The 24,223-nt window shown below is 41.2% G+C and overlaps 1 protein-coding gene across 7 annotated transcripts in view; it reads right to left on the bottom strand.

Moving 5' to 3' along the window:
* Positions 1 to 24,223, bottom strand: part of TTC3 (tetratricopeptide repeat domain 3) — a 52,473-nt gene that overhangs the window by 12,430 nt on the left and 15,820 nt on the right. For 5 of the 7 annotated variants that reach the window (XM_032680984.1, XM_032680987.1, XM_032680985.1 and 2 more), the window contains 19 exons: positions 18,240 to 18,300; positions 17,112 to 17,178; positions 15,612 to 15,740; positions 15,090 to 15,236; positions 14,382 to 14,462; positions 13,388 to 13,500; positions 11,404 to 11,530; positions 9,832 to 9,954; positions 9,566 to 9,667; positions 9,106 to 9,198; positions 8,673 to 8,737; positions 7,708 to 7,844; positions 6,220 to 6,534; positions 5,247 to 5,507; positions 4,975 to 5,021; positions 3,928 to 3,984; positions 2,636 to 2,712; positions 2,395 to 2,532; positions 1,321 to 2,185 (listed from right to left, as the gene is read on the bottom strand). In XM_032680984.1, coding sequence (XP_032536875.1) covers positions 1,321 to 2,185; positions 2,395 to 2,532; positions 2,636 to 2,712; positions 3,928 to 3,984; positions 4,975 to 5,021; positions 5,247 to 5,507; positions 6,220 to 6,534; positions 7,708 to 7,844; positions 8,673 to 8,737; positions 9,106 to 9,198; positions 9,566 to 9,667; positions 9,832 to 9,954; positions 11,404 to 11,530; positions 13,388 to 13,500; positions 14,382 to 14,462; positions 15,090 to 15,236; positions 15,612 to 15,740; positions 17,112 to 17,178; positions 18,240 to 18,300 — 3,005 coding nt within the window. Of the gene's footprint in view, positions 1 to 1,320; positions 2,186 to 2,394; positions 2,533 to 2,635; positions 2,713 to 3,927; positions 3,985 to 4,974; positions 5,022 to 5,246; positions 5,508 to 6,219; positions 6,535 to 7,707; positions 7,845 to 8,672; positions 8,738 to 9,105; positions 9,199 to 9,565; positions 9,668 to 9,831; positions 9,955 to 11,403; positions 11,531 to 13,387; positions 13,501 to 14,381; positions 14,463 to 15,089; positions 15,237 to 15,611; positions 15,741 to 17,111; positions 17,179 to 18,239; positions 18,301 to 20,708; positions 20,890 to 24,223 lie in introns of those variants that run through there. The other 2 variants (XM_032680989.1, XM_032680988.1) reach the window with 2 other exon arrangements.

The raw sequence follows: 24,223 nt of genomic DNA, 5'->3' as shown, positions 1-24,223 counted from the left end.
AGGCTGGAAAAGAGCTTTAAGATCATCAAGTCCAGCCATGCCCCCAGCACTGCCAAGGCCACCACTGACCCATGTCCCCAAGTGCCACATCCACACAGCTTTGAATCCCTCAGGGATGGGGACTCCACCACCTCCCTGGGCAGCCCCTTCCAATGCTTGACAACCTTTTCTGTGGAGAAATTCCTCCCAATATCCAACCTGAGCCTCCCCTGGCACAGCCTGAGGCCGTTCCCTCTCCTCCTGTCCCTTGTTCCCTGGCAGCAGAGCCCGACCCCCCCCCGGCTCCCCCCTCCTGTCAGGGGGTTGCAGAGCCAGAAGGTCCCCCCTGAGCCTCCTTTGCTCCAGGCTGAGCCCCCCCAGCTCCCTCAGCCCCTCCTGCTGCTCCAGCCCCTTCCCAGCTCCGTTCCCTTCCCTGCACACGCTCCAGCCCCTCCATGTCTCTCTTCCATGAGGGCCCAGAACTGGACACAGCCCTGGAGGGGCCTCTCAGAAAACACGATGGAGTTTCCCCCTGAACTGACCCTAAAACCTGGGCCACCACTGTGAGACCACACAGAAAACATCAGCCAGCAACTGTTAAATTACACAAATGTTGTGAAAGTGAAAACAAATCACTGAACTAACTCCAAAAGTTAAAATGACAGCACAGAAGGACTTTCCTTCATCTCTAAAGCAAAGCTGAAACTAATTGTGCCCCAGCTCCTTCCTTTGGTGCCCAGTCAAAACTTCTGCACAAACTTGAGGCAGAACAAACTTCAGTGAGCAGCTCTTCAAAGAATTACGAATTAAAAACAAGTGTAGTCATAGAAAGTGGCAGCAGCTTAAACTGGAAGTTCTGAGGCATCATAGGATGGTTTAAATTGGAAGGGAACTTGAAGGATCAACTCGTTCCAACCCCCTGCCATGGGCAGGGACACCTTCCACCAGCCCAGGTTGCTCCAAGCTCTGTCCAGCCTGGCCTTGGACACTTCCAGGGATCCAGGGGCAGCCACAGTTTCTCTGGGAATTCTATCCCAGCCCTTCACCACCCTCACAGGGAACAATTTCTTCCCAATATCCCATCTACCCCTGTTCTCTGTCAGTTTGAAGCCATTCCCCCTTGTCCTGTCCCTCCAGCCCTTGGAAATAGTCTCTCTCCATCTTTCCTGGAGCCCCTTCAGGCCCTGCAAGGCCACAATCAGGTCACCCCAAAGCTTCTCTTCTCCAGGCTGAACAATCCCAGCTCTCCCAGCCTTTCCTCCCAGCAGAGCTGCTCCAGCCCTGGGATCTTTTTGGTGGCCTAAAAAGCTCTCAGATAATTATCCCATTTTCATTTCTTACCTGAACAGCCACCATCCTTATATGGGGGTTGCTCTTCATTCCAGGTTTACTTTTGCTTCCTTTTTCCACCTTAATAACCTGTTTACCATTTTCAGCTTCATCTGAGCTACCCGGAGCAGCCAAATTCTCTTTATCCGAGTTCTCCAACCGGCCCCAGGGGTCTTCACACGTTTGGATTTCGGTTGGGATGAAATCATCACGGACGTATTTTCTGACTGGAATTGCCGATTCCCGATTATCCTGAGGAGCTGCAGGATCAGCATAGACATAACCAGGCTGCCTGGCAACATGTGGCAGGACAGGCACTGGAGAAGGCACAGGCAATATCCTTCCATACTGGTAACCCCAGGAAGTCTGAGGCAAAAATATGGGACTTGTAGAATCCAGGTTCTTTAGTAAAACGTCCGCGAACGACGACTTGTTTTCCATGGAATCAATACTCTGGCTTTGCAAGGAATTCCTGGATCTACAGGAAGCAGGGAAGGAATAGGGCAAATATTGTAGAGTCTCATAACTTAGGTCAGGTGATGGTGGTATATGGGGTTGAATAGGGTAGGACTGGGGCTTGAATTCCTCAGCATCTGGATTTAACCGGAGGTTTTTCTGGGAATGGTTCCCTTGCACATTCCCATCTATATAATTTTCATTTCTGTTTGTATTTCCCTCAAAGAAGACCGAGTGCTTCTTCAAGCAGATAAGATTATCCACCATAATGAAACGAAGGGATTTCAGAAGGAAAGGTTCCAGGCCCCCCTGATCCTCCACGACCTTTCGAGTTTCTTCAGGGAAATTTTCATATTCCCCAACTAGTAATTTATTATTAATTTCCAGAGGGCCATGTTCATCCAAGATTTGAGTGAAATACCTGAAAAAAAAAATTAAAAATTGTTATTTTTAATCTAAGTTTTTTAAAATTTCATTCTAAACCTGTATTTCAGTGTATTAGTCCAGAGCTTTATGGACACACCTACATACACCAGACCCCCCAAATTATGGACTTAATGCAATAAATGATAAGAATTATGAAGTAAAATTAAACCCTTGAAGTTGCTGAGTACAGAAATTCATACTTACTCATATAAACTCTCAGAGATTGGATCTGGATTATTATAACTGTTACTATTTGAAACTTCATAGAGAGCTTCAAATTCCTCCAGTTGCTCCTGGAGATACTCTGGGATTAAAAATGGTTCATTTGTAAAATCTGTGTATCTTAAAAAGAAAAAAGAGAGAAAGTTAACCCAGACTTGGTGTTTTTAAGTGATTCTGGGCAGTAAAATAATAAAAAAAAAAATAGCTAAACGATGGTACTTACAAATTATTTTCTTCTATAAATATCTTCTCTTCTTCTCGTGGGGCTGTACTAACTCCACTGGATAATACTAAAATAGACTAATTGAAAACAGGTTGTTTTTTTTTAGTTTATGTCACAAAATTACAGGCAAAATGATCCCCTGTAAAGACCAGGAGCAACTTGTTTCCACCCTGATTTTGTTCTGTGACTTTGCTACGTTGGGATTATGAACTGCAAAAACTTCTTGGACAATGATTGGCCCCAGCAAGGAAGTTCTTAATTTAAAATTATTCATTTCTTCTTCAGAACTTCTTTTGGAAAAAGGAAATTGGGATATTTAGCCCAACATCCCTTTTTTTTTTTTTTTTACCAATCTCATCCGAATTTAATGAAATTTCCTTTACAACAGGCAAGTCTGAGTTACCCCACGTGGTTTAATGACACCTCTTATTCTCATGTTCACCATCACAAACATCTGAGCTGTCTCTGAATTTTTATTCTCTAATAAATGTGTATAATCTAATATTTTATTATCTAATCAACTTGTCTAAATGCACCTACGTCAGAAAAACACAAACCTGGCTGATGAGAACAAGAAGAAAAAAATAAATGAATAAAAATCTTAATTTTCCTCCTGGAATTCTAGTAAAATTATAAAAAGGTGGGGGCACAGAGACTGTATGTGAAACTTTTAATAAGAAAAATCCTCGATTAAGATTCAGGTAAAACATTATTCCCAGCAAAATCTATAAAATAACAAACAACTCAACAGTTCTCTGAGCATTAAGTGGAACAGCTGCATCCTCAGTCACTGATATGCCCACAAAAATGATGAGAAAAATCAGTGAAACATATAATTTCATGTATTTAATCAGGTTGTGAGGACACAACTTTTTAAAGTGTCCAAATTTGCCAAAGAAAACAGGGCATAAAGTGTTAATTCCACAGTCAGTGCACACCTTCCCATATGGCAAACTGAGGATCAAAACACTAATTCAGAATTAAGAGCCAAAGGTATCCACAAATAACTTCTTTTTTTTTTTTTTTTTCAAGTTTAGAGCCACCTTCTTTGCTGAGAAATTCATATTTTAACAAAACAAAACCAGTGTGAACTGAGCACTTTTTTACTTCGGGAAAAATTACTTCGATAAGGAATTAATACCTAAATGCCTCAAGGTATTTAGGAAAGCAGCCTCTCTACACATGTGAATGCCAGAAATCCTATAAAAATCCAAATTTTTAAATGGGTTTTAATAGCAATTAAATAGTGTCTGCTTAGTAGTATCTCCTTTAGCAGCTAAAAAGTTACTCACCCTCGAGTCTTTCAAGTTCTTCTTCCTGTTTTTGTTTTTAACTTTGATATCATTAGTCTGAAACAGAAATATATAAAAAAAAAAGTCACTGGGTTTTGTTGGTTTTTTTTTTAATTAGAATAAAATTCTGATGCATTTCCAAAAGCAGCAGGTAAATCTTTCAAGTTTCACATGAAAATTCTCATTCTGGTTTGCCCACCAAGATTTAAAAGGTGAAATTCTCCCTCTCCACTCCGTCCCCAGGAGGAAAATACAAAAAAACCACCCCAGAGCATTTTATTCAGCGTTTTCCTCTTTGAACACTTAAAATGTTGACTTTTAAAATCAGAAGGTTGTGTTATTTTATTCTTTCAGCTCCTTGCTCATTACTTTGAGCCAAAACTGCATATTTAAAGTCATCCCACACCAGTTTTGTGTGGGGAACAACCAAACAGGGCTCTCAAATGTTGCTTCAGTTTACCAAGACACTCAAAAGATGAAGGAATTAAAATGCTAATTAACTCTTTAACAGGACCTTAATTATAGATCAACATGACTCCACTCACAGCAATTCCTAACAGGCTGCTTCAGGCTATAAATAACACTGAAACAAAACCAGTTTCATTGTCATGGTTTTTGTTTCATTCTTGGATTTCCAATTCAGGAAAGAAGCAAAAAAACCCCACATTTTATTAACATGGACATTAATTAACTCCAAAGTTTTCAGTGTCAAAAGTAAAACCTTGGGTTTGTAGAGATGAACTTATTTGCAGGAAATGGGAGTGTCTCAAACATGTAAATAAATGAAATACATAATACACTTTTGTCAGCTGGAATGGATTTTAATGAAGACACCCATCAAAAAGTCACTCAGAATGAATTATTATTTTTATGATTATTAAAATAAATAATTTAAATGTCAAATGATTGAAGAAAAGGGAGCTAAACCCACAGAGTAAACCTCTAATCAAGTCTGAAGGATGGGGCTGTAAAAGTGCACATCAAAATTCACTTCAGCACTTGTTTAAAAGGCCAAACTGATCCCAAATATCAATTAAGTTCACTTACTGATATATTTTCATTTCCTTGCTTCTTTAATATAATAGTTGGGTCATCTGTTGAGAGGATAAAAGTCATACTGATTAACAGAAATAGTAATATTCTCTCTAATTTACAACCACAACTGTGAAATTACAGGAAATATCATTATAATCCTTTATCAAACACCACCAAAGCACCTCCAAGATGCAGCTGTAGAACCTTTAGGCTTAAAAACTTAATAAATATTTATTTTTGGTCGGAAATCCACCTGGTCCAGGTGGGACCCTTTGCCTACTCACCCATTTTATCAAAGAATTCATCTAAAGCTTGATGAAGAAACGGGAAATGTTCTCTGTTGTCCTCTAAAAGCCATATAAAACAACGGGTTTTCTCTAAGGGGGGTTTTAAGAAATAATCACAAATCTCTTGCTTTTCAGGAGTTGTCACGTAATCAAATTTCCTGCCATACTTCTGGTTCCAGAGTGGGGCTAAAATAGAGAAGTCAAGCTCTTGCAATAATTGTTCATATTGATGGAGGAAGTTTTTTGTAGCTGTCAGACCTGAAAGAGATGGGAAAAAAAACAACCCCAATGTTTCATTTCAGCTGCAGTTTTAATGCTTAAAACATGATATTCCTCTCCAAAGGGAAGCACTTTGCTCTGGAAATTAAATATCCAGTAGCTTGAAACACGTGAAAATGCAAACCAAAAAAATGATAAATGGGGTTTAGGTGAATTTTAATCAACACCAAATTATTACTTGTGTAATGAATTCATATAAATTCCTGGAAGGACACGGATGCAACAGAGCAGAATGAAGAAGATCCAAATCTCCTCCAGGGTTTTGGCATTTTATGCCTGGAAAAATCTTCCTCCAATTATAAATCCAACAGGAAACCACAGCAAGGCACCACATCAAGTTCCTCCCGAGTTTAGCACAGGCAGCTAAACTTTAATGACTAAAACCCCACCAGCATTTACTTTCCACAAACAGATCATTTATGCAAATATTCTCATTTAAGCCTATTCTGGTCATTTAATGACAACAAGAGAAAAAAAACCTGCTCCATTTTCTCCTCCCCTCTTGGACAAAGCCCTGCCCACATCAGGTTGTACTTTCCTCTCCAGAAATCCTGGCTAAGGAGCAGGGGGAGGAAAAACAGGGAAGCTTGGCTTTGCCACTTGAAATTAAGAAAGTAAGAGTGGGAAATAGGGAAATTATCCTCTCCTCTGCCAGATAAAGGTGTTCTGCTGTTCCAGGAGCACAACCTACCCAAGTTATTAAGATGTTTCAGCCACTTGAGCAATTTGGGATCCACCCCTTCCAGCTCGCTCAGCACGCGGATGAACCCCCTTGTTTTGACCCTGTTTTTTTCCTGAATTAAGTGGCTGATGAGCTGCTCCATCACTTCCTTGGATTTGCTGCTGGTTTGGGAATATGAGGTGTAATCCTCCTCGCTGATGACAAACCAGGACAGTAATTCCTTTAATAACTTGGCAGCATCACCAACTGCTGTCTGGATCTGCTCGGAATTCCGACTGATGTGCTGCAGGACCCGGTCACCAGCATGGAAATCTTGGCCATAACCTACAGTGGGAACCAAAAAAAAAACCCCAAAATGAGCAACATTTCATGTCTCTACCACAATAAAAAACCAATTTTTAAGTACCGGTGATTGGGACTCGGTGGTGTTATTAATTATTTGCTTTATCACCACGCTGAAATTACAGAATGTCAATAATTATATATATATATGTTTTCCATATAAAATAGCTTTATGTCATGAATTTGATACAAAATTGGTTTAAATCTGGTTTACACAGAGAAATAAACACCCTGACTGGATTTTAGGGTGAACAGTCAAGTCACCTGCAGGTAACAGTGACCTGCAGTGGCTTCAAGGACCATGAAAAAGTCATGGAAAAAGAGACAACAAATACTTCAAAAAAAAACCAAACAGGAGGTAACTGAATGTGATTTTAGAAACCCACAAGGAAGCAAAAAAATCTCTCCAATTGCCAGGATTCACCACTGAGCAACACAGGGATCTAGAGAACTCAGGGAATGGGTTGGATGGGATAAAAAAAGCGCCCTCGGAGTATTTAACACGGAAAATCCTTCCAGGAAATGGAGTTAATTAGATGCCAAGTTCATAACACAGACAAAAAAAATGAATTTTTCCAACATCACCCCTTCTCCTCTTTGCCCTGACAAGCTGCAGGGGATGTTCACAGCTCTGAAACAGGGCAGTGCAGCCCAACAGCCCAGCAAAAGCTGGAGCATTAACTGCCCACAAACTTTTAAATTGAAGTATTTCATTTTACCCCAATCCTCTGAAATATACTTTTCAAGTCATTGCTGATATAATTCTTTCTTTGAGAAGACCCTGGGGTTTTTTTCCTCTTTTTTGTTTTTTTCCCCCTCAACAGCATCCCAGCTTTTTGGGCACAAAGCTTTTCCCGAAATCCCTTTTAAGCAGGAATTTTAAACTTGGAATTGGAGCCTTTTGCCCCCTTTGGGCTGACTCTGCACGGAGCAGCCAAGGAAGAACCAAAGGTTTTCCACGAGGAATTTAACCCTGCGCTGACATATCTGGAAATTAAAACCAGAACTGAAACAAAAGTAAATCCAAGGAAAAACACACGAGTCTTCCAGAGGAGGATGATGTCCAACATCAGCATCCACCACCTCCCTGGGCAGCCCCTGCTGATGCTTCCAACCCTTCCCATGAAGAAATCAGGGCAACAATCTGCCACCTACCACTGCTCTGACTGTACTGGGACCGTTCATTCCCCTCCTGGTTCTCCTCTGCTTCCTTTTGAGCGGAATTTCGAGCCTCTTCTCGCGCGCGTTTTCTCCGCAGTTTCTTTTCTTGCTTCGTTTTTAACTTCCTGATACTGAAAAAAAACCCAACCAAACCACACTGCCTGAGGTCAGCTGCCAAAGGAATCAGGCACATCTCAATTATTTGTCATAATGTTATTAGCTACCAGCCCCATTTCCCTGAAAATACTGGGCTGAAAAATACGAATATGATAAAAGCCGGTTTTCGTTTACCAGTCAAGAGACCACAAAATTTCACAAAAGTTGCAAAAAAATTAAGTATTTTTATCAAGTCCTCAATGTAACAATTTTTACTCCCATTAAAGATGTCTGAATTAGCATTAACTTCAATATTATCCCTTTTTTTTCTAATTTCAGTATTATCCTTTTTTTTCCTAACTTCGGTATTATCCTTTCTTTTCTTAACTTATAAAACTCAGCGTTTTTGGAACCCGATATTAACATTTGAGTTCTTGAAATGTTTAAAATCTAAATTTTAAGGTTTTAAATTTTTCATTGATTTTCAAATTTTTCTTTCACTTTTAAAAGTTGATTTTGTTTTCCCTCCCAGCCTCATCTACAACCTCACTTGACCAAAAACTCAGTTATATCAAAGGGATGTGCATCAATAACTGAAGGAACAACATTATACACAGATTTTTTTTACACTTTTTAAGTATTTACACGAAGTTGCTGAGGCAGTAAATTCTGTGGGACAATTTAAATGCCTTTATAATTGCATCAGAATGTACTTTACTAGCCTTTTTAGTTTATCAAAAGGGCCAAGAACAGTCTTTCCAAAGGACTGGTGCTCTTTTAGCAACTCTTAAAAAAGGCACGAAAATCAGTCCTAGAGAGCACTGGTTTATTCTCAAATTGATTTAAAACAGCAGAGACCTTACCTTGAACATTTCTGTTTAATACAGGCCCTTGGTGGTCCCTTGGGTTTTGTGATTTTTAGTTCAAACTACCGAAAGAAGGGATGAGAAATTAATTAAATTTGGGGTTACAAGGCCAACGTGGCTGCACCCAAACCCCAGAAACACTTGGAAAACAGTAAATATACTACAAAAGAGAAAAGGAAGCCTAAATAAACCTCCTGAAGGTCTTAACTAAAATTCTCTTTTGCTGCTGTAAGTTGGGAAGGAGCATCTTTATCAGCAGGAAAGAGAGGCTGGAAGGTAACACAGGGAATTGATATTCCTAAATAATGCTGAGATCCCACAGTTAAGACAGCACAACTTAATTTTTTTCTTTTGCAATTAAATTCTCATCTTCACTTTATCTCCTTATTATTTTTAAGATTATTTTCATGTAAAATATGAACGTACTTACTTCACATTTTACCTGACCAGAAGGACTGAAAATAATTATTTTTGAAATAAGGCCTTTACAATCGGGAGTAAAACACAATTCCTTAAGGAAATCCTGTGGGAGAAAACACACAAAACAAAAGAGATTTAAATCCACACACACCAGCTGTGCTCTTACACAAATCACAGTTTCTTAATTGGAGGTAATAAAAAAAAAAAATCGAATCAAAAAATTCAGGAAGGTCTGTGGCACGTCCCTGTTATTCCCAAAGCCCCTCCTCCAACTTCACACTGAAAAAAAATCAATTTTCAGAATATGTATTTATGCATTTATTACTGCATATGTTGCCTGATTTCCCTTTGTTTCACACTGGCTGCTGATAACGTAGTTTATAAAATTACATTAAGTATAATATAAATAAAATCTAATATCAATGATATAAACTTGATTAAAGATGCCTGTGGCCTGCCAAAGCTCTTACCTTATCATTTTTATCACTGTAGCTCGTTGTTTTCAACTTTTTCCAGCAGCTCATATGAAACTCCACCCTGCACTGCTGACAGCAAATAACACGTATAAAACCCTAACAACGAGAAATGGGACAAATTTAACATTTTTAAGGAAAAGCATAACAGAAATAAACACCTCAGCTTAACAGCAGGGAACATGGAAGGGGGCAGAAACCATGCAAGTGTGAAGCTTTACTCCTCAAACCCTTTTAAATTCACCTCTGCCCTCGAAATTTACCTTAAAGTCTGGGTCTGTAAAAAATATTTGGATTTTGGAGTGGCCGTGGCACTGCTGATACCGACAGACAGCATCTGGTTCTGGAGGGAACTTGCACTGCTCAATACAATTCCTTAAAGCCATCTGAGAAAAAAAAAACAAAAGAGATGTGAGGCAAACTGCATGGAAAACAGGGAAAATTCAGCGTGTACTTACAGGCTCCTGGGGAATTCTGCAGCCAGACACGGATCTCCCTCAGAAAAGCAGTTGACTAATACCAGAGGAACAACTCTTTTCTAAGTGGAAAGACATAAAATTGTCCTTTTATGGCCAAAATATTCCTGAGCTTGTTTGAAGTGCTGTCAGCTGAGTACTCACATAAAAAAAAACAAAACCATGCAGGTTTATCTTGGACCCGTGTTTTACACCCTGAGCAATCCCAACTGCAGGAAGCGTCCCACTGCCAAAACAAGGAGCCAGATTAACTGAGATAATATGATAAAAAAGGAGTGTCTTCCTCATCTCTGAAGCTTCCCAGAGCATGTCTCACCCGGGATCTGGGTTACAGGATCAGGTACAATCCCAGGGATAGCTCTGGGGAGCCAGGGAGGTCTCTCCCAGAATATTCTCTGAGGGAAAGTCAGATTTATGTGAAGTGGATTTATGCAGTCAGTGCAAGTGCCACAGTGCTGGCGTTGAGTCCAGATTAATAAAACACCCTTAAAAACAAACAGACCTCTAGCAAACCCTGCCAGATATTTGCATTATGCTCTCCAGAGGCCCCAGACCACTGTGACCAGATTTCTGAGGGGGGGGGGCATCTCTGAGAAATCCTCGGGTCGGTTTTTGTTTAGGAAACAACAGAACTGCTGCTTCCACCCAAAACTAAACAGGTCCAGCCAAGCTCAGACACTGAACAACCTCCAAAGTTCTCCTGGGCCAAAGTGTCTCCCTGCAGGGCAGCTCCTGCCCCTCGTGGTGCCACATCCACAAGGCACAATTTTCAAGTCAAACGGGGAGTTTTGCCTCAACCAAAAACGACACAGTCCAAGCCCCCTGTCTGGTTTTCAACACGGCCCCTCTGCTGCCATTTTCCACTTCACATCTTTGCCAATTCCGATTTTTAACCAGCTCTCTCTGGCATTGTGTTGTGCATTCACAACTTGAAAGTTTGGTGACGTGCAACGGAGGAGTTCACCCATCATCACGGGATCATCGAGGCTGGAAAAGATCTCCAAGATCAGACTCCACCCCGTGCCCAATCCCCAACTTGTCCCCCAAGCCCAGAGCACTGAGTGCCACGTCCAGTTGTTCCTTGGGCACCTCCAGGGATGGGCACTCCACCACCTCCCTGCCTTTCCACGGGGAAATTCTTCCATGAAGAAATCAGGAAGTACTTGGAGCAGATCAGAACCATATTCCACAGAAATCCCCAAGCACAGAGCCTGACTCAGAGCTCCTGCCCTTATGCTGGTAATGGGATGCTTCCCACATTTCCATTTCACCCCCACCTTTCTAGGATGTGGGAGGCAGGGAGGAGGAGGAGGAGAAGGAGGAAGAGAAGGAAGAGGAGGAGGAGGAGGTTAAACACACCTGCAAACTCTCTGTCTGTGTCTCCTCAATGACCCGAGCTGTCGCCGGCCACGTCAACACCCCCGGGACAATCTTCAAATCAATCATCAGCTTTGATCTCAGGAACTGATCGAGTGCATGAGCAAATCTGGAGTTGGAAACAGGCACAGCGTGTTCAAATCCTCTGAGAGCAACTTCTACACAGTCTTTGATGATTCATTTTATCATCTGAGCAGCAAACAGTGGCAACCGAGAGTATGTGGGGTGAGAGAACACCTGGTTCATTGAATTCCCTGTTTAAGGACTCCCTGGGATAAAAGATTCAAGCTGTGAGCCAGGTTAAAGGGCTCAGCATCCATGCACAGATACGAGGCAGACTGAGAGCCTGTGCTGACATTCCAGGGACCCACGAATGTGGGAGTGCTTGGGAATGCAGAGTGAGGACCTGTGTGTGTGCACAGGAGTGACCTTCAACCCTGCTCAGCCAGGGAGGGGACACAGGACTCGGGGTGTTCCCTGAGCTCAGGCAGTGCAGACATGGGAGCAGCCCTGCCTGGGGGAGGCTGGGTGGCCAGAGGTGTTGCCACCTGTGCAGGCAACTTTTTGGGTCAGAACTGCCAAGGAAAGAAGAGCCACAACCACGGGATTGGGATGCAGACAGCTCCTGGAACACAGACTGCACCCAACAGTGGGAAGCAGGAATCCCCTCTCAGCATCCAACCCACTCTGCCCAGTGCTTTGAGACGTTCCACATGAGGAGGGGTCAAGGTTTAATATCAAAACTTACTTAATTTGGCATTGTATTGGTTTTACATGGCAAGGCTGGTCAGGGAGGTGGGGACCATTCCCTAAGGAGAAGCCAGGGCTGCCCCAGATCCAGCTGGATAAAACACTGGGAACAGCAGAGCCCCTAAGGCAAAGCACCTCGTGGAAAACAGGGATAAGGAAGGACAAAACACACTGCAGGGCTGTGGGGAGTAGGGGAAAAAAGCTCCCCCATGCCCCATCTCTCTGGGCTGCTCAGGGGAGGAGGAGGGAGAGGAGGAGGGAATGAGGGAGTGAAGTCGAGCCTGGGATAAAGGAGGGGTAGGAGAAAGGTGATTTTAGTCCTTCTACTTTTTTTCCAACCATCCAACTCAATTTTAAGGGACAACAAGTTGTTCTGCCCCACGTTGAATCTGCTTTGCCCGTGGCTCATTAGCAAGTGATCATCTCCCTGCCTTTATCTCAATCCCGGAGCTTTCCCACCTCCTGCTGAGGAGGGGGAGCGGGAGCAGAGCTGGATGAAGGTCTCTCACCCCACCACAAGCTTTCTGGTGGATTTTGATCGCACAGAGCAGCAGTAGTGAAGCACCAAAAATCACAACCCGAGCTTTACACACAGCAATCACCACACGGAGCTGCACCACCACAGCTGTGATTCCCAGAGTCTCGGGATGCTGGGAAGAAACCTCACCAGGAATACGTGGGTTGAAGCAGCTCTCGAGTTTGTTACTGGCCCTGTTTCTGCACGTCACACTCCCCCTCACCTCCCTCTGGTGTTTTGGCTCAAGGAAAACAGGAAAAACATCCCTATTATCTGTTCCAGGGAATGGGGTGACTCACTGGAGCAGCCGCCTTATCTCAGCCCAAGGTCACTCTCGGGCCTCCCCAGGCCTCAGATAACTTAAGCTTTCTTTACACTACATTTTTTTCCACAAGAACACAAAGGTTTTTGTTCTTCTCCCACAGAGCTCTCCCCCCTCCCCACCACTGCAGGGATGAGCTGGTCAGTCCTATCCCCGTTCCCTCAAATCCACTGGATTATTCTGCAGCTTCCCTGAGCTCCTCGGCAGGAACAAACTCCAAGCTGTAATAAACCAAACTCCAGGTTGTAATAAACCATCCTGACGGAGGAATTCAGTGATTGACACAGAATAATTAAAACCCCACCATGCCTACTTCCTCAGACAAAAGGATTTTTTTTTTCTTCCTACCAAATCTTGAAGTTTTCCGTCACACCAACCTGTTTTGCCTGAGGTAAACCCTCCCAATTCCATAGTGTGCCAAACAAAAGCATCTTTCTTCGGGGTATTCTTCAATTATTTTCTTAAACTGGTCTTCAGCCTTTGCCAGTGCCTTCAAAAGAAATGTAAGACACAAATAAACGGTGCTTTTCCATAAGCTTTCCACTTTTCCTCTGGTTTTTTTTCCCCATTACAGTGGGTCAGGATGCCCTATTCTTTGATCAGTCTTATGAACAGTAAATGGAATTACACAACCTTATGATCACAGGAAAAGCTTCCCCTTTTTTAAAAAAAAAAAGAAACTTATTCTGTAAACACAGACTCCCTCTGAAAGAACGAAATTAAACGGCTTTTAAATTGGTTTTTAAATTCATTTTAAGACACTGAACATTATAAAACACCGCAGGAAGAAAACCCCAAACCAACTTGAAAAAAACAAACAAACAAACCCAAATAAATCCAGAGTTTGCCTTTGGTTCTGGAAAACAGCAAAGTATTTTGGTGTTCTCCAGAACAAAAGAAGCAAACTCTGTCTCCTGTTTTAGGAGCTGAATGTTTGTCTTAAAAACACTGGTGCAGACCCACATAACAAAGTAGAAGAAAAAAACCAACCATAATAGTCATATATGAATTATATATATTATAATAATATATAACAATATAATAATGTAATTATATATATTATATGTAATAATATGTATGTATATTATATGTAATAATATGTATATATATATGTGTAATAATTAATTTCTTAACACCAGAATCTCATTTGAAAGCTTAAAAAGACATTTTATTTGGTAGCTTTAGTTATTTAAAGTCATTAAGGATCTAGTCCCAATGTATAATTCCAAAATGTGTCACCAGGTTTCCTTCCCCACTCATCTTCTGTCTCTTAGGAAGAGATAAAAATGGATGGGCAGCTGCCTGAGCTAGAGGTCAGAATAAAAGCAGTATTTCAATATAAAATAGATAAAACCAGGCTTCATGTCCTACCTCAGGTTGTCCTATTCCCAGAAGGGCAGTGGCATGTCCATAGATGATTATAGCATAATTAATTTTATGAATATTCAGATACTGAAAAAAAAAAAAAAAGTCAAATTATAGTGGCAGTACAAACAAAAACATTGTACAAACTGTTATACATTAATTTAAAGAAATCCAGGATGACAACTGGGTCAATATCTGATTGGACATAGACACACAGACACCAAATTTCACAGTATTTGCCATCAAAGAGTTATCTAACTTGAAGAATAAAAATCACTTTTACCCTACATCATTAATGATAAAAGTTAATCTGACAATCACAGAAAATTATTTAGGATGGAAAAGACCTTTAAGATCATCAAGTCCAACCACCAACAGACTGTAGTTTTTTATAAAACACAGTATTTGATCAATGTACTTTATATTACTTTAACAAAAACACGATTTTGGTAAGTATTTTTTACACTGCATCTAGAAATGCACACTTATGTTGAACATTATCAAAAACACATCCTATGTAATTACTGGGGGGTTTTATCCTTGTTCTTATTTCCTTGGCACAACTACCAGTGAAACACTTGGCACTGCAGTCAACAACTCAATAATAAAGACAATTTTGGGGGAAGGAAAAAATGAAGCAGGGTGCCGAATGCATAAAATAATTACTCAAAATAAAATTACTCTAAAAAAACCAAGTTATTCCTCTGAGTTTACCCTAAATTCTGAAGTATATAGAATGCTGAGCAGCTGTGAGAAGGCTTGTTCTGCACTGTGACACTGCTGGTCCATCAAGGCTGTGCAACCATCACGAGCAAGGGATGTAACACCTTCTGGCAAGGCATTAAAATCCACCTGGAATACCTGGGGAGACAGTAAATCCACAAGAAAACCACGTTTTCCTTTTTTTTTTTTTAAAACTTTTAAAAAGAACATTACACCTGTAAATGTTTTCAGGTCACGTTTAGAAAGGCACATTTAGGCTGAAGATCACCAAAAATACACCCTTGTGCTACTCTGTTTTCATTTTAATTCTGTTCTCATTTTAATTCTGTCTTCATTTTAATTCTGTTCTCATTTCTAAGCTCCTTGGCATAATTATCAGTGAAACACTTGGCCCTGCAGCCAACGACTCCACAACAAACACTATTTTGGTGGAAAGAAGAGAGGGGAAACGGGGTTGTTGAAGGCACAAATTCAAATTATTCTGGTCAATTATTACAATTCCTCCCAGTTTACCTCACGTTCTGCAGCACCTAAAGCTCTCAACGTGGGTAGAAGGGTGGGTTTATCACTGGGACACTCCTCCAGGGAGGCTGTAAATCCCTTGTTCCTGGGGTTTTTTACATCTTCTGTATTGAAATCCATCTGGAATATTTAGGAAGGCAGTAAGTCCAAAGGAAAACAGTATTTCCCTTTTTTTTTCTCCTTTTGTCAAAGCAAGCAATTTGCTAAAATATTTATCCAAGAGACAACTGTAAAGTCTCCACTTCCTACAGTTTTACCACAATTCCACTCTTAGAGCACTGTCTTTACAAAATTTTAAATTTGACTTCTAAAATCTCTAGATGGACCCATTGCTGCTAATCCCACTAAAAAAAAAAAATCAGTTTTTCTTCTAAATTTAGATCCTTTTCTCTCCACAAAGCTTCAAGTTTAGTTCAAGCACCGTTTTAATTTTGCTTACACGTTAAAAAAAACCCCAAAACCACAACCCAGACTTCTGCTTTTCCTCACTTTTACACTCCATTTTGTGCACAAATGTCTTTGGAAAAAACTGAGAACTGTTTCCTCCTGCTACACTTTCAGTCCAGCTCAGTTAATTTGTTCAGTGCTAGAAGGTTTCAGAGTGATTTTGTTATTTTGTTCTCACTATTGATACTTCCTGGAGTCTGCAGGGATTTCCAGCAGGGACACTAAATAATTAACACTTGTTTTAATTTCCTAGAACTACTGAGTTAATGCTGTTAAGAGCATGTAGCCATAAAACAGGACAAATTATATTAATTTGGTGTTAAGCTACACCACATTAGAAGCTAATTAAGCCAATTAAAACGCTCCTTTTGATACTTGTAATGCACTGGCAAAACAAAAATAGGTATTTTGAAGGAAATAAAGGGTCTTAGTGCAGGTGGAACTTGAACCTTCTCCTGAATTGAGTTTTGTCTTGTGAGGTGATTAATCACAGTAGAGATTTTTGGTGTCTGCATCCCCAAAATTAACAGAGATCAAATGATTAATTATGTGCATTCCCACGATTTCCTTCCAAGAATTTTGGCAGCTGGTAAGACCAGAGGAGGAAAATTCTCACTCGAAATATGAATTGCACCGTGTTTCAAACAGCCACCCAACAAAATGTTCCCTGATTATTTCCAAACATGTTTATCAAACACAAGAAAACGTGTTCAGTCAGAACTTTGGGAGGGGTACCCTAAATCCCTGATTTATTCCCAGTAATATTTGTCCTTTTTCTTACAAATTAAGATACAGGGGAGCTGTAAACTCGTGGGTTTAGCTTAGCTAGTCTATGACTAGACTGAGTTTTGTTATACTGATTACAGGAGGAGAAGCAACAAGGCAGCAATAAATCAGTGTAACCACAGAATTTTTGCCTCCTGATCGAAGTCATGCTCAGCACAAAGTGTTACATTTAGGAATAAACCAAGATTTTGCACAGTGTTACTAAAAGGTGCCAAATAATTCACATTTAAGGCCATATCCCACTGAATTTCCAGTTACCTGTGGCACAGCACAGAGGCCTTTATCTTCCATGGCTTTAGACTCCCTCTTCAAATCAAGGTGATCCCTACAAAAAACAGGACAATGGCATCAGGAGTTTATAAACACCCTTTAAATATAAACTTATTTTCAAGCAACAGTGTGATTTTTACAGGTCTGCTCATCTTCCCCACGAGAGAAGCAATTTTGGAGATGGTTCAGCTGCTTTAAGAAGGATTTGTTCCAAAATAAATCATAACATTTCCCCCCCTTCAAGTGAAAGGAGAAATCCAGTTCAGTGAAATAAAGGACAAAGTGACAAAGTTTCCATTGTCCTGGCCAAGGGGGCATTCCAAAAGTTATGGGAAAACAACAGGATTGTACTGCAATAAACACAGATTAAAAAGCAGCTGAATTTGTGGTCACACTTTGATTAAGAATCGGAATAATCAGGTTCAGGTCCAACCTTTCCTAAAGGCTTGGACTCTTCTACCTGTGAAATCTGCCTTGAAAAATTATCATTTAATGGAAATTTTCCTATTTCAAAGTAAATACCTCGTTCTGCTGTACCCTCAGGTGTTTATAACCACCCTAAACACCACCAAAAACCTCCAGCTGGAGAAGCAGAAAAAAAAGAAAGTGCAGCCACAGCTCCCCCTTGGCCCCACTATCACTGGAAATACGGATTTCTTTTGCTAAAACTTCTGTTTTAAATCTCCTAACAGGTGGAAGCATAAATTTTACCCATAAAAATCTATAGTGCTTTTTATCTCAACTAATTTAATGTTGGCCCTAAACCACCAAACACACTCATTTACATTCAGCATGTCCTACAAGGAGTATTTATGTGCTTAAAATCAGATATTGATTTAAGGGAAATTATTGAATTAAGTGAAAAATTCAAGTTGCAAACAACTTAAAGACTAAGTAAATTTATTCATTGACTAAAATTCTGCTCAGCTATGGAAAATATTTAATTTTCAAGTAATAACTCTGGTTCTTTGTGAAAACAGGAATTTTGGGAACTTCACCCAGCTACCATTATGTATAAAACCAGCAGCAAGTCCAAGGGACATTAAGTCCTTTCTAAGTGCTACATAAAATAACTCAAAGTAATCATAAATTTCAAAATAAATACTATTTTTTTACCTCATTTTTTCAGAGTCACCAACTTTGGGTTTTTGCTTTCGTTTGTTTTGATGACACTGGTCTGTAACGAGAAAAAGGGATTTTAAACAAGATGAGCATCACTTGAAATATAAAAGAAAAAGCACTTAGAACTCACATTTTCCTTTATAAACAGATGTTAAAAATTTACAATATCGAAAACTGAGACAACCAGTGAGACAACACTATTTTGTTAAATAGTGTAGGATTTTATTAATCCCACAAAGGGGAAAAATATTTCAAACAAATAGAAGAATCTTAAAGTTCTGCAAGATCTGATCTGACTCCACAACATTATATTATAACTATTAAACTCCAGGCTAAAGAAATCAGCCTGTTCTGTAGAACTAGAGTTGATATTAGTCCTTATTAGTCAGAAATCAAAATTTTTGCAGGGAATAACAGATCCCTGTTGGAAGTTCAAGTTCCACCGGGGGAATTCTGGAGGAAGAATTTTGCAACTTCAAAACCACAGAGCTGAAGTCAAGTCCAAGCCCTGCCAATCTCAGAAATGCAAATATATGGAAAAATATTTGGAAATACTGGATCCCAAGGACAAGAAAGGGTCGATCTCGAGATGCAGCTTCATTTCCAACCCTGGAACTTCACATCCAAGACTCGACACTGAATTTTACACAAGACCTGACATTGAGTTTACACTTCACAGCTTCGGGGATTCAATGCTGCCACTCAACAGTTCCTGAACAAACAGTTCCTGAGCAACAAGGTAGAAACCAGGGCTTAATTCTTTATTGTAATGGTCACACCCAGGAAGCCACACCAAGCAACTGCAAAAATCCTCTCTCCACTCTTTCCCACGGAATTAAAACCCCACACGTCAGGCGCTGAACGTGCCCGCCTTGGCTCGTGATTGAGTCGAGAAGGTTTTTCATTTTCAACAATTTTTTTAAGTGCCAACAGTGAGAAAACACACACATATATTCCTCATATTGGATGCAGCCACACAGACAGCAGTCTGGATTGAAGCTTTTCAAGCCCTGGAACCCAAAAGTGAGGTGCAGCTCTGATCCAAAAGAAACCTTTGAACAATCTGAAAAGCACTTTTGTTAAGGCCAGGGATGAGAAAGGGGCAGATGTTTTCCCCCAGTGCACTCCCCTGAGCAAAGGAACACCACAGCTTTTTATACAGTTTGAAAGTAGCAGGTTTAAAATTATCTATACACACACTCTTGTTGCAGTCTGCCTTATCTAAATAGACACTTAGTTTTACCTCCTATTCTTACCATTATAGAGATTTATCATTTCAAACAGTTTTAGGTTCCCCACCCCTCTCTACATGCTAAAAAAGCCCTCCCTGTTCCCTAAGCTATTTTTATCTTAATTTGCCCACAGCTTGGGCAGAAACTTTTAAGCAGTTTTACATTTTGCAAAGTCACACTTACATAGCTAAATTAACACAGTTAAATTTTATTTCATTTTAATTTCTATTTCATATATTCCTCATATGGGACACAGCCACAGAGGTACCAGTCTGGATTGAAGCTTTTCAAGCCCTGGAACCCAAAAATGAGGTGCAGCTCCCTAAACCCTTAAATCTTGCTCGATTCATTATTAGGCTTCTGCCGAACTACCAGAAACTCCAACGTGAAAAAAGGAGTTATTAATTATACACATGAAGTTTTAGCGACTGTCTACGCTTCAAAAAATGCTTATTTTATGATCCTCAGAGAAGTATTTTATACCTTTAGGTACAAAATCCTGGAAGACACCGTGGAAAAGCACAAATCCACCCATTTGAGGGACCTCCCTCCAGCCAGAGGGGTGTCTCACATAACCATTCCTCAAGTTAAATCGAATGTATGCACACTTAAATACCTTGTGCCAGTAGTCATTGCTCATTAAAAACAACTTAATGACATAAAATTTCAATGAATCAGAACAAAACTCAAGGCTCACAAAGACTGAACATGTCCAGACTTAATTCTGTGAACCGTTTCTCCAAGAAGTGTCTGTTGAAACAGTTCAGACACATGAAAACTCCAAAGCTACACTAATAATCACCAGAAATTCCTCATAATAGAGATATTTAAAAGATGGAAAACAATAATCCTTTTGCAAGCCAGAAAACACTTCCAGCATATCATCATTTAACCATTTAGAGATTTATCACTTTTTTCTTCGTTATATATAAGGAGCCAATCTATCATTCACAACAAAATCTTCATGGAGGTAAAAGAAACCATCTCACCATCAAAAGAAGAAATTAATCAACCCTATTTTTTCCTTGAGTGGTCTAATTTTAAATGCCATTCAACTAAAATTATTTCAGAAACATTTCCCACAGAAACAACTCTTCCCACAGACCACCCAAATTAAATCCTACTTTAAGTGAAAAACTTCTAAATAAAAGGTAACAAGCAAATGCTGATGACTTACAGCTAAAACACTTAAGGAGACATATCAATTCAACAGCAAACATGATTTACTTACCCCATAAACATTTAAAAATATTAGTTGTATTACTTTCACTAGAACTTTCCATTAGGAGGGACCAGAGATACTTGACAAAAATATACACATGCTCAAAAAGACATGTCATGAAGACAGAAAGTACCAAATAAACTGAAAAATGAGTTAAAAAAAGCAGTAACTTTAAAACAGGATAATGTGACATTAAGTTCCCTTCCATTAAAACTCCCGCAAGTGAACTCCTTTAAGTGAACAAAGGCAAAGAAAAAAAAAAAAAGGCTGTTCCCTTCCCACCCGCAGCAGACTGGGATCAGCCAGTCCCTGGGAGCCTGACTCCTCCCTTCAAATCAAGTGTTTTGTTCCCCACAACGAGGGGGAGGAGAAAGGAAAAACAGAAAACGAAAATAAAGCAATGAAAGTAAAAAAAAAAAATAAAAAAAGAAAACCAAACACTGAATGCGCAGGAGTTTGATGAAATCACTACATTCAACGCATCTCACAGACCTCTGATCTCTTCTTGAGCCAGAAGTTGTTCAGTTCTCTCCCAACATCCTGCCTTTTATGATCCCTCTTCCCTCCCCAGTTCCTCCAAAATCCAGCCTCTCTGGGCGACCTGTTCTGGAGCATCACCATCCACACAGGGAAGAATTTATTCCTAATATCCAACCCAACCCTGCCCTGCTCCAGCTCGAGGCCAATCCCCCCCTGTCCCACCACTACCTGTCAGAGACTGAAAGGGTTCACAATTTAGGCATTCTAGGATTGCCAAGGGACTTTTGCAGGCTTCTGCAGGGCTTTTACATTAGACCTCAGATGGTCCATCGAAGTCCATTCCTGCCTCCTTGATAATCTTGAAAGGTGGGAAAAACCCTTTTGCCAGACTCCTCAGGGAAAATCAGCCCAGACCCAGGAGATCATAGAATCAGCTGGGTTGGAAGGGACCTCTGAGATCATCAAGTCCAACCCTTGATCCAACCCTGCCGTGGTTCCCAGCCCATGGCACTGAGGCCACATCCAGTCTCTTCTTAAAAACCTCCAGGGATGGAGAATCCACCACTTCCCTGGGCAGCCCATTCCAATGGCTGAGCACCCTCTCTGCAAAGAAGTTCTTTCTAATCTCCAACCTAAACCTCCCCTGGCACAGCTGAACACCCAGCCCTCTTGTCTTGCTGATGGTTGCCTGGGAAAAGAGACCAACCCCCACCTGGCTCCCCCCTCCTGTCAGGGAGTTGCAGAGAGTGAGGAGGTCTCCCCTGAGCCTCCTCTTCTCCAGGCTGAGCCCCCCCAGCTCCCTCAGCCTCTCCTCACAGCACTTGTGCTCCAGTCCCTTCCCCAGCCTCGTTGCTCTCCTCTGGACCTGCTCCAGGACCTCAATGTCCTTCCTGAGCTGAGGGCCCAGAACTGGACACAGATCTGACACAGATGTTGGAGGCTCATGGCATGGCCTGGGACACCATCCATGGATATAATAACTCATAACTTCTTGCAGTGTGGGGGCTTCCCTCCTTCACCCTCAATGGATCAAGGCCACCACTTCACACACATGGAAGCTGTAACTACCAAGTTCCATCACTGGACCCCGTGGGCAGTGACTATAGACATCTTTCCACCCTCAGCTTTTCTTTCCCTTACTCTCCCTTACCCTCATCCTGTCTTTCCTTTCTCTCCCTTATACATTTTCCCCCCCCAGGGGTTATCCCTGTGATAGATAATATAGATGACAACACCCAAAATGCCAACATACCCGTTAAAACAAAATTGTTAAAATAAACTCTACCTCTATACGTTTTCAGACACCGACTATTCGGTGTCGTTTCACTCTAATCCACCCCAAGGGAATTATTGATAATGTGATATATAAATATTTGTGATTTGTGCAACAAATGGGTGATTACATCAAAATAAAACAAACGGACTGTAAAACTTAATTACACACCACAAAGAAATAAAACAGACCCTTACAAGGTCAAGAGGCCCTAAACCTCCCTACTATCCCAAAAATAAAATATGGGTTTTTTTAGGCGCCTGTTCGTCCAAGAATGCATGAATTATGACTGGTTGTAGAGATAACCCTTTTAGCTTTAGCTGTAAGAAAACCTATATATTAAATACTTAGCAAAAACCTGTAGAATGTATATGTATATGATATAATTAATATGCATGAAGTAGCTAAGATAAATACTAAATGTACCCTGTGGTAGGGGTGTGCAGATTTGGGAAACCGGTCCCATTTCTGTCACCCAACCGGCTGCTTGGTTTTACCAGATAATAAACTATTATTCAAAAACTTATAGAAACTCGAGACTTTATCACAATAAGAACCTGGGTTACCCCCCTCCCCTTTTTCTGGGGCGGGTCGTAACATTTTTGGCGTCACGGAGAGGATCCTTTGGACGTGGTGGAGTAATCAGTGCAGTCCAAAACTGATACAGAGGGCGAGTCAGATGGTGACTGTCCCCTCGTTGTAAAATTATAACGAGAATTTTTCTCCTCTCGGTGTGACCCGGGCACATCAGATCTGTTGAAAGGTTCTCTAGTACCTGGACCTGTTGAAAGGTTTTCCAGGAGACAGCCAAGCCAACCCTCAGAGGGTTAAGGGGGAGAAAGACATTAACCTGAATTAATGACTGAGTCAAAAGGAATGACACCCCAGGGTGAGTTATATGGGGATTATTCCCTCCTGATGTCTGTCCTTGGTTTAGGACTGCTTTTTGTAGGTGCTGTTTTAGGCGTTGTCCTTAGAACAGTGCCAAAGGAAAGATCGGCTATTCAGAGATCTGTAAGTGAGGTGATAAGATCTTTCCAAGAGTCAATGAGAGCTTTGCAGGACCAGCTAGAAAAAGAGGCTATTCAGAAATCTACAGGTGAAGTGATAAGACCTCTTTGAGAGTCAATGAAGGCATTAGGGGAGCAATTACAAAAAGTGCCAGGTCCTGCACTTTGGCCACAACAACCCCCGGCAGCTCCAGGCTGGGACAGAGGGGCTGGAGAGCAGCCAGGCAGGAAGGGAGCTGGGAGTGGGGATGGACAGGAAGCTGAACAGGAGCCAGAGTGTGCCCAGGTGGCCAAGAAGGCCAATGGATCCTGGCCTGGAGCAGGAACAGTGTGGCCAAAAGGTCCAAGGAAGTGATTCTTACCCTGGACTCAGCACTGGTGAGGCCACCCCTGGAGTGCTGTGTCCAGTTCTGGGCCCTCAGCTCAGGAAGGACATTGAGGTCCTGGAGCAGGTCCAGAGGAGAGCAACGAGGCTGGGGAAGGGACTGGAGCACAAGTGCTGTGAGGAGAGGCTGAGGGAGCTGGGGCTGTTCAGCCTGGAGAAGAGGAGGCTCAGGGGAGACCTCCTCACTCTCTGCAACTCCCTGACAGGAGGGGGGAGCCAGGGGGGGGTTGGTCTCTTTTCCCAGGCAACCATCAGCAAGACAAGAGGGCTGGGTGTTCAGCTGTGCCAGGGGAGGTTTAGGTTGGATATTAGGAAGAACTTCTTTGAAGAGAGGGTGCTCAGCCATTGGAATGGGCTGCCCAGGGAAGTGGTGGAT

The sequence above is a fragment of the Chiroxiphia lanceolata genome, chromosome 2, assembly GCF_009829145.1.
Source record: "Chiroxiphia lanceolata isolate bChiLan1 chromosome 2, bChiLan1.pri, whole genome shotgun sequence".
Classification (NCBI taxonomy): Eukaryota; Metazoa; Chordata; class Aves; order Passeriformes; family Pipridae; genus Chiroxiphia; species Chiroxiphia lanceolata.
The sequence above is the reverse complement of the archived record's forward strand: the minus strand, read 5'-3'. Positions and strand labels throughout refer to the sequence as shown.